This window comes from Cyprinus carpio, unplaced genomic scaffold, assembly GCF_018340385.1.
Source record: "Cyprinus carpio isolate SPL01 unplaced genomic scaffold, ASM1834038v1 S000006739, whole genome shotgun sequence".
Taxonomy (NCBI): domain Eukaryota; kingdom Metazoa; phylum Chordata; class Actinopteri; order Cypriniformes; family Cyprinidae; genus Cyprinus; species Cyprinus carpio.
This window is the reverse complement of record NW_024879338.1, coordinates 308,093-321,622: the sequence shown is the minus strand read 5'-3', so window position 1 is coordinate 321,622 and position 13,530 is coordinate 308,093. Positions and strand designations below refer to the sequence as shown.

General features: G+C 35.4%; 1 protein-coding gene and 1 pseudogene across 1 annotated transcript; both read left to right on the top strand.

Annotated features, from left to right (window-relative positions):
- Positions 1-2,697: 2,697 nt before the first annotated feature.
- On the top strand, positions 2,698-6,688 carry LOC109109250 (annotated as a pseudogene).
- A 913-nt stretch (positions 6,689-7,601) lies between these two features.
- Positions 7,602-13,200, top strand: LOC109109258 (extracellular calcium-sensing receptor-like). The gene is made up of 6 exons (XM_042755669.1): positions 7,602-8,237; positions 8,429-8,723; positions 8,863-9,648; positions 9,853-10,074; positions 10,360-10,483; positions 11,979-13,200. Exons 1-6 carry the CDS (start codon positions 8,011-8,013, stop codon positions 12,890-12,892), a joined length of 2,568 nt encoding a protein of 855 aa, XP_042611603.1. The 5' UTR covers positions 7,602-8,010; the 3' UTR covers positions 12,893-13,200.
- Positions 13,201-13,530: the final 330 nt, after the last annotated feature.

Below are 13,530 nucleotides of genomic sequence, written 5' to 3'. Positions count from 1 at the left end.
GTACACTGACTGAACCGAGCCAGATAAACGAACGAAACATTGACTCGTTCTCGAGTCAAGAACCGGTTTGCAAATCGGTTTTCGGATCACCGGTAGTGATGGGAAGTTCTGTTCTTCTCCGCGAACCGGTTCTTTCGGACAGTTTGATTCAATAAACCGGTTGACGAAAACGGTTCACCAGTTCTTTTGCGCTCGACTTAATGACTTCATTGGCGATGATTGCCCTTGATTGAAGCCTTCGGGTTTACCCGCGCTCATAACATTAGCACAGAATCGGTTCAGAATCAATCACCAAAAGAACCAGTTCAGTTCAGACCGCGCTGTGTGTCAGTCTGAATCCCCCATGCGCAGTATCATCAGCTCCTCGGTTCTCGAATCGGACGCGTCCGACAGAAACGGTTCTTGACTCGAGAACGAGTCAATGTTTCGTTCGTTATCTGGCTCAGTTCAGTCAGTGTACTGTTTGAGTAAATGAATTACTCCGGGATATTGGTTTATTTGAACTCAGAGGGAGTGTCAGCCATGTTAAAAAAGTTAACAGCTTAAGTCATTTGTGGATTAATGCTTATTGTTGACGCGAACCGTTTCAAACGATTAAGTTCGATTTGGTGAACTGGTTCAAGAAGATCTGGTTACATCGAGTGATTCGTTCGCGAACCGGATGTGAGGTGAACGCGCTCATAACAGACCCGGGAGAGAAGTCAATGCTGAATAAAGTCGTAGTTTTTGATATTCTTGGACCAAAATGTATTTTCGATGCTTAAAAAAATTCTAACGGACCCTCTGATGTCACATGGACTACTTTGAAGATGTTTTTTATTACCTTTCTGGACGTGGACAGTATACTGTACATACATTCTCAATGGAGGGACAGAAAGCTCTCGGACTAAATCTAAAATATCTTATACTGTGTTCCGAAGATGAACGGAGGTCTTACGGGTTTGGAACGACATGAGGGTGAGTCATTAATGACATAATTTTAATATTTGGGTGAACTAACCCTTTAATCATACTAACGACATGTTAGTCTCTTGCTAATAATGTTAGCAACATGCTAGAAACTTGTTAACGACATGCTAGTTACTTGCTAATTATGCTAACAATATGCTAGTCACTTGCTAATCATGCTAGCAACATGCTAGTCACTTGTTAATAATGCTAACATGCTAGTAACTTGCTAATCATGCTAACAAATGCTAGTGACATGCTTGTCACTTGCTTATGTTAGCAACATGCTAGAAACTTGTTAACGACATGCTAGTGACTTGTTAATTATGCTAACGACATGCTAGTGACTTTCTATTCATGCTAGCAACATGCTAGACACTTGTTAATCATGCTAGCAACATGCTAGTCACTTGCTAATCATGCTGGAAACATGCTAGCAACATGCTAGTAACTTGCTAGGCCTCCCCTTGCCCCCAACTCACCTCGTATTGACTTCACTCCCTCCTTTGAAATCAAATTGGCAAGGCAATTGTGGCAAATTTACAGTTACTCTAAAAAAATAAATAAATACACAAAATCACACGCGCGCGCACACACACACACACACACACATCTTTTTTATATGTATACCAGTAGTTGTTGTTTGGAAATTTTGCAATACATTTGAGACACATTATGAATGTCCGATGTAACCACACCCTTTTTTGTAATACAGTTACAGCACGCCCTACAACAGTAGTGACTGTGGTGGTTATATATAACAAGGCATAATTTTCATCTCACATTTGGAGTTGTTTATTGCCTATTGAGAAATGCATGTTAAACTTTTATTGACCTTGACACTATTATGTATTACCAGGCTTTGTCCTGCTGTGTGCGGGGTTAATTTAAACAGCTGTATACTCCAAGGTGACCCTCAACTCCCTGCTCTCTTTGAGGATGGAGACTTTGTCATTGGAGGGGCTTTCACCATTCATTATTATGTGAGGACTGAGAAGCAAACCTACACTCAGCGGCCACAACCACTTGTGTGCAGTGGCAGGTTAGAGTTTTATATGAATTTGATTAAAGTCTGTGGAACAGTCTTGAATGAATTAAACTGCTTGTGCTGAAAGAAATAGTTTTTATGTAAAATAAGATAATGGATTATTTTAATTCATATTTTATCTATTAGTAATAATATTAATAATATAGTTTTTGCATGTGTGCACTTCAACAGCATGAACTTCAGAGAACTGCACTTTGCTCGTGCCTTACAGTTCGCCATCCAAGAAATAAACAACAGCTCCGATCTCTTACCGGGCATCACTTTAGGGTACCATATATATGACACTTGTGCCTCTGTGGCAATGGCAATCAAAGTAGCACTGCAACTTGTCAATGGATTAGATCCTGTATTTAACAGCAATGATTCCTGTGCAAAATTTGATGCAGTTCCCACACTAATCGGAAATTCAGCTTCCACTGCAGCTATAAGTATTTCAAGACTTTTTGGTCCTCTTGGAATCACACAGGTGTGTGCTATATATATATATATAACTATTTCCTATTCTTCTTTAAGGAATGACATAAAAATGTTGCCATTTTAAATGCCTTTTTAATCATATTTTAAATGTCACATAATATTGCATGTAAACGTCTGTGTAATAGTGATTCAAGCAATCAAAAATTAATTATTTTTCATAATCAGAATTTATTTATTTATTTATTTTTTATGTTTTCCTCATGGTACACTAGGTGAGCCATTACGCAACGTGCGCGTGTCTCAGTGACAAGCGGCAGCATCCTACTTTCTTCAGGACCATCCCCAGCGATCACCATCAAGCGGCAGCACTGGCACGGATGGTCAAGCACTTCGGATGGACGTGGATCGGGGCTGTGCGCAGTGATTCAGACTACGGGAACAATGGCATGGCATCATTCCTGAAAGCTGCGGAGCAGGAGGGAATCTGTGTGGAGTATTCTGAGGCCTACTACAGGACTCAACCACGCAGCAAACTGAAAAGAGTCGCGGAAGTCATTCGCGAGTCAACGGCTCGTGTAATAGTTGCGTTCATGGCCGAAGGTGATATGAGAATTCTTTTAGAAGAGTTGAGCCAGCAGCCTCCTCCCCCGATGCAGTGGATTGGCAGCGAGGCGTGGGTTACAGATCCACAAATGCTACGATTTAATTTGTGTATTGGCGCTGTGGGTTTTGCAATCCCGCGGTCTGTTATTCCGGGTTTTCGCAACTTTCTACTTGACCTGTCTCCAGAACAAGCGCTGAAATTCCCCCTGTTGACAGAATTCTGGGAAAGTTTATTTAGCTGTAGTTTAAAACAGCAAATAGGTTCTTCTACTGGTATGCCAGCATGTGATGGCACGGAGGACCTGCGCGCTTTACAGAACCCGTACACAGACACATCTTATTTGGTGTACAAAGCCACTTACGCTGTAGCTCATGCCCTCCATGGCATCGTCTGTAATGAAATGCGTTGTGACAAAAACATCAAAGTTGAGCCCCGGCAGGTACGTTTATTAATAAATTTGATTTATTATAAAATACGTAAATTGTGAAGATTCATTCACAACACAGATTTAAAAATATTAATATTTCATTATACCTTCTGAATATAGCACATCCAGTATTTATGTGCTGATTATTCAACAAATAATTGAAATAACAATTCATCATGCAGGTTTTTGATCAACTCAAGCGATTGAACTTCACTAAAAATAATTATTCTGTTTCATTCGATACCAATGGAGACCCTGTGGCTACCTATGAATTTGTGAATTGGCAGCTTCAGGAAGACGGTTCAGTTGATTTTGTGACAGTGGGTCAGTATGATGCATCCCAACCTAAAGGCCAAGAATTCAGTTTGAGCAGAGCTATCTTTTGGTATGATGGCAGTGAAAAGGTATAACGTTTAGTTCTATTCTGTGTGTTTATGATTAAGATTTCTGTGCAGTACCCCTTGTTTTTATGGGAGTGTCTGTAGACCTATGTGGACAATTTAAAACACATATATTGTTCATGGCATATACTTTAATTAAATAAATTAATTAAAATAAACCATTAGCTATTTTGCCCCAAGCGTTGTTTCATTTCTGACCTTGGTGCTGTGTCTATCTGTCACCTGCAGGTGCCTGTGTCTGTGTGCAGTGAGAGCTGTCCTCCAGGCACTAGGAAGGTTGCACAGAAAGGAAGACCTGTCTGCTGTTATGACTGCATTAATTGTGGAGAAGGAGAAATCAGTAATGAGACAGGTACTTTTTCAGAACATATACTTGTCATATTCTTGTGAATGAATAATATATAAGAGTGTCCATGGTAAATTAAAGAAAGAGAAAAATATGTAATAATAATAATAATAATAATAATAAATGTGTCGCCTCAATAATTCTTCTTTTAACAAGGCTTTCTTCTTCTTCTTCTTCTTCTTCTTCTTCTTCTTCTTCTTCTTCTTCTTCTTCTTCTTCATTATAATATGAGGACAATCGAATCACCCTGGCACTTTTACTTTATCTTTCTATCAATCCATTAGCCATTCTCCATACAGTTTGTCCTGTGTAGGATATAATAAATTCTTTAATTGATCTCCCGAAAATACATCAAGAATGAATGTAATAATTATTAATCTATTTAAAAACACAAGGACAATTTTTAGTCTTAAGGTTTTTATTTATTTATTTATTTATTTTTTTAATTCTGAGAATGATGTAAATTTGCCCCTATTGCTACACTTAAAGGGATAGTTCACCCAAACATTAAAATTCAGTCAGTATTTACTCACCCTGTTGTTTATATAATGATAAATAATAAATGCCTAATGTTACACTGCTATTATAATATATTTTATAATATTATGGATAAAAATTTAAGTGTGATTTATAAAAGTACATAAGTGTTAGATGCATAATAGTGAATTTAGACACACCTAATTCATAGTTAAACTAGTGAAATCTATTGATATGTTGATTTATTGAATTTCTTTGAATGTATTGTAACTCTTTATTATGTATATATTGTATATGACAGTGGTTCCCAGTCCTGGTCCTGGAGAACCCCCAACACTGCATGTTTTTATGTCTCTCTTTTCTAAAACACACATTTGAGGTCTTGGAGACTTTACTAATGAGCTGATGAGTTGAATCAGGTGTGCTTAATAATGGAGACTTCTAAAATGTGAAGTGTTGCAGGTTCATTAGGACCAGGAATGATGAAGACAGTCAACAATGAGTTTTATTTTATTACTTGGATCTGTGCTCTGCCCAGAGAACTCAGTGAAGGCTGACTACTGTAAAATACAGTAGTCAAATAAGGAATAATGTAAGCCTAGTCAGTTCTTATCACTGCATAAACACAGGGTGATAAAGACCGAACATTGTAATAGTGAAAATCTGGAAGTTTAGCCTCAGATGATCTCAGAATGTTGCAAATGACCAGTCAGATTCAAGAATTTCAGAGAGTTATGTAATAAAGTGCTTTAATTGAAGACATTTAAAATAATATAGAAAAGTATCTTCAAAGAGCTTGACCAAGCATTTTGTATAAATCACTTTTTTAGAAATTTATAGTTTCATGTGTGGTGCTTTGAGAGTTTCTTATTCCACAACACTTATGTGTGAACTAAGTCATTGCTTTTAGATTATTTTTTTTTTAAAGTTTACAACAATCTATGAGTAGTCATACTTTTGACTCAATTACATTTTTACTCCCAAGTCAAAAGTTAAGACTATTCTTAGGAGCACTTCTGAGAAGTTTTATTTAATTGCATTTTTAATGTATGTTTTAATAAATTAATGTATAGGACAAAATAGTATTGTGTCATTAAGCCTTTTTTTCCTGATTTCGTCATTCTAAAACAGCATAGTCTAATCACCTATATGTCTTTATTTTGTTCCTGTGGTTCATGAATGGCTGTTAAGCACTGATTTCTTCATCTTCCAGATTCTTTAGATTGTCACGAATGCCTCCCTGAGTATTGGTCTAATAATGAGAAGGACAAGTGTCTTCCTAAACCTGTGGAGTTTCTCTCCTGGGATGAGATCCTTGGGATTATACTGGCTGCTTTCTCTGTTGCTGGCGCTTTAGTGGCTTTAAGCATAACTTTAGTATTCTACAGAAACAGGGCCTCTCCGATAGTAAAAGCCAACAATTCTGAGCTGAGTTTCCTGTTGCTTTTCTCATTGACTCTGTGTTTCCTCTGTTCACTTACTTTCATTGGTCGGCCCACTGAGTGGTCCTGTATGTTGCGTCACACAGCATTTGGGATCACTTTTGTCCTCTGTATCTCCTGTGTTTTAGGGAAAACAATAGTGGTGTTAATGGCTTTCAAAGCTACACTTCCAGGAAGTAATGTCATGAAATGGTTTGGGCCTCTTCAACAGAGACTCAGTGTTTTGGGTTTCACTCTTGTACAGGTACTTATATGTGTGCTTTGGTTAAGTATATCCCCTCCATTCCCTTACAAGAATATGCAACTCTACAAAGAACAGATCATTCTAGAATGTGGTTTAGGATCAGCTATAGGTTTCTGGGCTGTACTGGGTTATATTGGCTTGCTAGCTTTCCTTTGCTTTGTTTTAGCTTTTCTTGCCCGAAAGCTGCCTGATAACTTCAATGAGGCTAAGTTCATCACATTCAGTATGCTCATATTCTGTGCTGTATGGATCACATTTGTTCCAGCTTATGTTAGCTCTCCTGGGAAATTTACTGTAGCTGTGGAGATATTTGCCATTTTAGCTTCAAGCTTTGGTTTGAGTTTCTGTATTTTTGCTCCAAAGTGTTTCATTATTGTATTTAGGCCAGAGAAGAATACGAAAAAACACTTAATGGGTAAAGTGCCATCAGCCAACTAAAGCCATCTAAGACAAGCAACACTCTCCTTCACATGTTTGTTATATGTAACAGTTTAAAAAAGAAAATGTATCAAAATTAAAAAAAAAAAAAACTGTATTGATATAGTTTATTAATTACACATTACACAGTTACAATGTATGAAGCATGTGTCTGAGTTTAAAGATTAATTTTTAAAATAAACTAATTTCACAAGGGGGAAAAAAATATTGTGTCACTAATTTTTATATCTCAAACTCTACTCTATGATCATGCACACATCGGTCACTCAAAACTGGCTGCCAGTGAAATGTAGTATATGCAATGCACAAAAAAACAAAAAAAAAAAAAATTATAAAAATACAATAATTAATAAAAACAAAAATACATACACACATAACAGTAAGATTTTTTTAAATGTTTTTAAAGAAGTCTCTTCTGCTCACCAAGCCTGCATTCATTTGATCCAGTACAGAAAAAAAGAAAAGAAAAAGTAAACGGTAAAATGTTGAAATATTTTTACTATTTAAAATAAACATTTTTTTATATTAGAATATATTTTAGAATGTAATTTATTTCTGTGATTTTAAAGATGAATTTTTTACCATCATCATTCCAGTCACATGATCCTGCAGGAATCAATCTAATGTTCTGATTTGCTGCTCAAAATAAATAATTAAATAAATAATGGTAGATATATATATATATATATATATATATATATATATATATATATATATATATATATATATATATATATATATTGTTTCAGGTTTCTTTGATGAATAGAACATTCAGCATTTATCTGACATATAAATCTTTTGTAATCGTATAAATGTCTTTATCATCACTTTTGATCAATTTAAAGCATCCTTGCTTTTTTAAAATAAATAAATAAATAAAATACTGATACTGATAGCTTTAGAATGGTATAGTTTATAATGTTACAAAAGATTTTTATTTCAGATAATATATATAAAGTCTCAAATGGACAAGACATCAGAAAAAACTAGAAGGGAAGTAAAACCAAATTTAATATTTAAAACAAACATGCTTTCGTGACAATTTCCTTTGGGTTGACATGTGACTAGGTGACAGGTGACAAATGTGTAATAAATGAACCACACCTTCTTAGAATTTCCAGTACAGAGTTACAACATAAACAGCAGCGGCAGGTGGGTATATAAAACAAGGCATAATTCTTACCTTACATTTGGAGAGGTCGCTTGCCTACAGGAGAAATGCATGTTAGTATTTTATTGACAGTGATATTACTGTATATTGCAAGGCTTTCCCCTGTGTGTGGGGTTAATTTAGGCACCTGCATTCTCCAAGGTGACCCACAGCTCCCTGCTCTCTTCAAGAACGGAGACTTTGTTATTGGAGGGGCTTTTACCATTCATTATTATCTGAAGACAGAGAAGCACACCTACTCTAGACGGCCACAACCACTTGTGTGCAGTGGCAGGTTAGAGTATGACAAAATTGAATGTAATCCTTAACAAAGCAGAGTTGAATGTGTTATATTGATTGTACTAAAATTATGTTCATAGTTGTCTTTTTGTTTATGTGAAATGAGCTAATATGAATCAGACAACACTTTTAGGTGCTTGTATTTAAGTTGTTATAATAAACTTTTTCATCTGTGTGCTTGAACAGCATGGACTTCAGAGAGCTGCGCTTTGCTCGTGCCTTACAGTTCGCCATCCAAGAGATCAACAACAGCTCTGATCTTTTACCGGGCATCACATTAGGGTACCATATATATGACTCATGTGCCTCTGTGCCAATGGTAATGAAAGTAGCGGTTCAGCTTACCAACGGAGTAGATCTTGTGTTTAATGACACTGATTCCTGTGTAAAATCGGCTGCAGTTATTGCATTGGTAGGAGAATCTGGTTCCACTGCGGCTATAAGCACTTCAAGACTTTTTGGTCGTTTCGGGATTCCACAGGTGCTTACTCTAACTATTTCTTGGTCTTCTTTAAATTGTGTAATTGCTGTAATTTTGGACACATTTGACATTTGTGTCAGCAGATATTATGCATGTAAATGTAAAGTATGTATATATATTTCTTTACTGTGCTCTATAGGTGAGTCATTATGCAACATGCGCATGTCTCAGTGACAAGCGGCAACATCCTACTTTCTTCAGGACCATCCCCAGCGATCACCATCAAGCGGCAGCACTGGCACGGATGGTCAAACACTTCGGATGGATGTGGATTGGAGCTTTGCGCAGTGATTCAGACTACGGGAACAATGGCATGGCATCATTCCTGAAAGCTGCGGAGCAGGAGGGAATCTGTGTGGAATATTCTGAGGCCTATTACAGGACCCAGCCACGCAGCAAACTGAAAAGGGTTGCGGATGTCATTCGTAGGTCAACGGCTCGTGTAATAGTTGCCTTTGTGGCAGCAGGTGATATGAGATTTCTGTTAGAAGAGCTGAGCCAGCAGCCTCCTCCCCCGATGCAGTGGATTGGAAGCGAGGCGTGGGTTACAGATCCACAAATGCTACGGTTTAATTTGTGTATTGGTGCTGTGGGTTTTGCAATCCCGCGGTCTGTTATCCCTGGTTTTCGTAACTTTCTACTTGACCTGTCTCCAGAACAAGCGCTAAAATTTCCCCTGCTGACAGAATTCTGGGAAAGTTCATTCAGCTGTAGTCTAAACCAGCAGACAGGTTCTTCTACTGGTATGCCAGCATGTGATGGCACGGAGGACCTGCGCGCTTTACAGAACCCGTACACAGACATGTCCCAGTTGAGGATCACTAACATGGTGTACAAAGCCACATATGCTATAGCGCATGCCCTCCATGGCATTGTCTGTAACAAAAAGCATTGTGACAACAACATCAGAGTTGAAACCTGGCAGGTACACTTTCTCATCGTGGAACAGCTGAACTAATTATTTTATTTTTGTTTTTCCCTCAATGAATTTACAAAGGAGATTTGAAAATTCATAATATAGTAGCTATTTCTTTTAGGCCTCCTATACAATTTACAACCACACCCTGTATTTCAGTACTGATTATTTAGCAAATTACACCAGTCTGTATTTGTCATGCCTATCATGCAGGTTTTTGATCAGCTGAAGCGAGTGAACTTTACCAAAAATAATTATTCTGTCTCATTTGATAAAAATGGAGACCCTGTGGCCACATATGAACTTGTGAATTGGCAACTTCAGGGAGACGGTTCAGTTGATTTTGTGAAAGTGGGTCAATATGATGCATCCAAGCCTAAAGGCCAAGAATTTAGTCTGAGCAGAGCTATCCTTTGGTATGATGGCAGTGAAAAGGTACAAAAGTTTTGTTTTGTTCTGTGTGATTGTTCTGTAATTTATATATATATATATATATATATATATATATATATATATATTATATATATATATATACACACACACACACACACACACACACACACACACATATATATATATAATATATATATAATATATATATATATAATTTTATATTTATATATAATTTTTATTTTTTTTATTATTTTTATTTTTTTATTTTTTTTTGTTTTTTTTTGTTTTATTTATGTCTTTTGTGATTTTTATGGATGTTTCATGAAGGTGCCTGTGTCTGTGTGCAGTGAAAGCTGTCCTCCAGGTACGAGGAAGGCTGTGAAAAAAGGAAGACCTGTCTGCTGTTATGACTGCATTAACTGTGCAGATGGAGAAATCAGCAATGAGACAGGTACTTTGTCTGGACGTTCTTGTGAATAAATCATATATGCTTGTTGATCAATCATATTTGACTATCTAAGATAAAGAAAAAAATCTTTAAAAAATCTGTTAATAATTTAGCTTGAAAAGTTCTTAGAAGTATTTGGTCACACTTTATTTATTACAGTCTCTTTATTACAATGTATTTATACAATTTTATACTGATTAAGATTAATTAACAACATTCTTTAATAGAGAGTTCAATGTGTATAACATAGGAACTGTAAAATCAAGTATTATCAAATATTTTTATAACAACATTTTATACCGTTTTTAAGGGAAAATAATTAATAACAAAACAATAAAGTTAAAAGTAATGACATATTGCCCTTACACCTTGAATGCATGTGATTGTACACACCTTAATCATTATTTTCAAAAACCCAAAATATATATATTTTTACAAATATCATGAATAAATAATTTATGATTTTTTTTAGCAGTTGCGCATATGACATTATACAACCTGAACTTACATTGTCTTGTCATAAAAATGTTCTTTCTTTCTTTCTGTTTGTTGGACCACATGACTTTGAGTTGGACCCTTTTTTCAAATACTAATAGGATTTAAAGCAGTTTATTTAAAAAAAAAAATAATAATTATAATAATAATATTTTAATAAACTAGTATGTTTACACTTAATTAGTTAATTTTTTTCTTTATTCTAATATCAGGAAAATTGCCAGCATTTTTTGTTGTTGTTGTTGTTGTTGTTGTTTGTTTGTTTTTTTAATTCATGCCCCCATTTCAAATTTTATTTATTTTAGAATGTTTTCTGAGGTGAACACAATGCTTAGGAGTATTTTTGCATAACAAAAAAAAAAAAAAAAAAAAAAAAAACAATTATAAATGCTTGCCTATTTTGTATTTTTTATTTTGGTTTTATGAATTATTGGTGTGTTTTGTGTTTGTGTTTTTGTTATTTTATTTTAAGACTTCAAAACAATAAAGTAATCTTTGGTAAATAGTGTTATTTTTATTTCAGTGATTCTGCTGTAGTAATTATTTTGTCTGTTTCTATAACGCTTTAGTAGGTGGGCTTAGGGTACAATAATTAAGACATAGGAATTGATCTTTTGTGCTGTTGTATTAATCTCTATTACATACTAAAAACATACATGTAGAAAACGTGATTTTGCCAGCATGGTTTCAATAAAAATTGTTTTTGTAGTTTTGAGCTCTGAAACTTGCATTATATTTTTATAGTACAATAACCTCTTAAATTAGATGAATGACTTCGTGAACCCTTTAATTTATATTTTTTAATCATTAAAAAAAAAAAAAAAACATACACAAGTGGTTAAATCAAGTCATTGTATGTATGAATTGTATTTCATAAATATAGGATACAAATTAGCAAAATGACATTGACCCTATTTCTGGGTTTGTCTTTTTAAAACAAAGTAGTCTGATAATCTGTATGATAACCTGTTTTATTTCTATTGTTTCTTTCTTCGTTTTTCAGATTCTTTAGATTGTTACAGATGCCTGCCTGAGTATTGGCCCAATAATCAAAAAGACAACTGTCTCCCTAAACCTGTGGAGTTTCTCTCCTGGGATGAGATCCTTGGGATTATACTGGCTGCTTTCTCTGTTGCTGGCTCTTTAGTAGCTTTGAGCATAACTTTAGTGTTCTACATAAACAGGACCTCTCCGATAGTAAAAGCCAACAACTCAGAGCTAAGCTTCCTGCTTCTCTTCTCACTGACTCTGTGTTTCCTCTGTTCACTTACTTTCATTGGTCGGCCCACTGAGTGGTCCTGTATGTTGCGTCACACAGCGTTTGGAATCACTTTTGTCCTCTGTATCTCCTGTGTTCTGGGGAAAACAATAGTGGTGTTAATGGCCTTCAAGGCTACTATTCCAGGAAGTAATGTTATGAAATGGTTTGGTCCTTCTCAACAGAGACTCAGTGTTTTTGGTTTCACTCTTGTACAGATACTTATATGTGTGCTTTGGTTAATGATATCCCCACCATTTCCTTACAATAATATGCAACATTACAAGGAAAAGATTATTCTAGAATGCAGTTTAGGTTCAGGTTTTGGTTTCTGGTCTGTATTGGGTTATATTGGCCTCCTAGCTTTCCTTTGCTTTGTTTTAGCTTTTCTTGCCCGAAAGCTGCCTGATAATTTCAATGAGGCTAAATTTATCACATTCAGTATGCTCATATTCTGTGCTGTATGGATCACATTTGTTCCAGCGTATGTCAGCTCTCCAGGGAAATTTACGGTAGCCGTCGAGATATTTGCCATTTTAGCTTCAAGCTTTGGTCTTATTCTCTGTATTTTTGCTCCTAAGTGTTTTATTATTATATTTAGGCCAGGCCAGAATACCAAAAAACACCTTATGGGTAAAATACCAGCAAAATCCCTCTAAAAGACACACAACTCTTATAAGATATCACATGATTTTACTGTGTCAAGTCTCACTCCACTGAAATTCAAGCTTTACATGTTTGTGCTATATGATCAAATAAGTAGAAATATTGTGCATATTTTGATATGTTTACTGTTTAAAAATATGTATGCATTGGTAGTCTTTTATAATCACACATTCGCCCAATAGAAGATATATATATTGTGTTTATTCAGCATATTTTTAAGTTCAAGACTATAAAAATAAGAACATTTTTATTTAACATGGCTTTGTAATATATATACAGGTGCTGGTCATATGATTAGAATATCATCAAAAAGTTGATTTATTTCACTAATTCCATTCAAATGTGAAACTTGTATATTATATTCATTCATCACACACAGACTGATATATTTCAAATCTTTATTTCTTTTAATTTTGATGATTATAACTGACAACTAAGGAAAATCCCAAATTCAGTATCTCAGAAAATTAGAATATTGTGAAAAGGTTCAATATTGAAGACACCTGGTGCAACACTCTAATCACTCAATTCAAAAATGTGGGGGAGATTCACAAAGAGTGGACTGCAGCTGGAGTCAGTGTTTCAAGAACCACTACGCACAGACGTATGCAAGACATGGGTTTCAGCAGTC

Excerpts from the sequence above, each read along its gene's own strand:
- LOC109109258 (XM_042755669.1), top strand. The coding sequence starts at position 8,011 with ATGCATGTTAGTATTTTATTGACAGTGATATTACTGTATATTGCAAGG. Across the intron at positions 8,724-8,862 it reads GTCGTTTCGGGATTCCACAG|GTGAGTCATTATGCAACATG; the intron begins GTGCTTACTCTA and ends TGTGCTCTATAG. Across the intron at positions 9,649-9,852 it reads TCAGAGTTGAAACCTGGCAG|GTTTTTGATCAGCTGAAGCG; the intron begins GTACACTTTCTC and ends CCTATCATGCAG.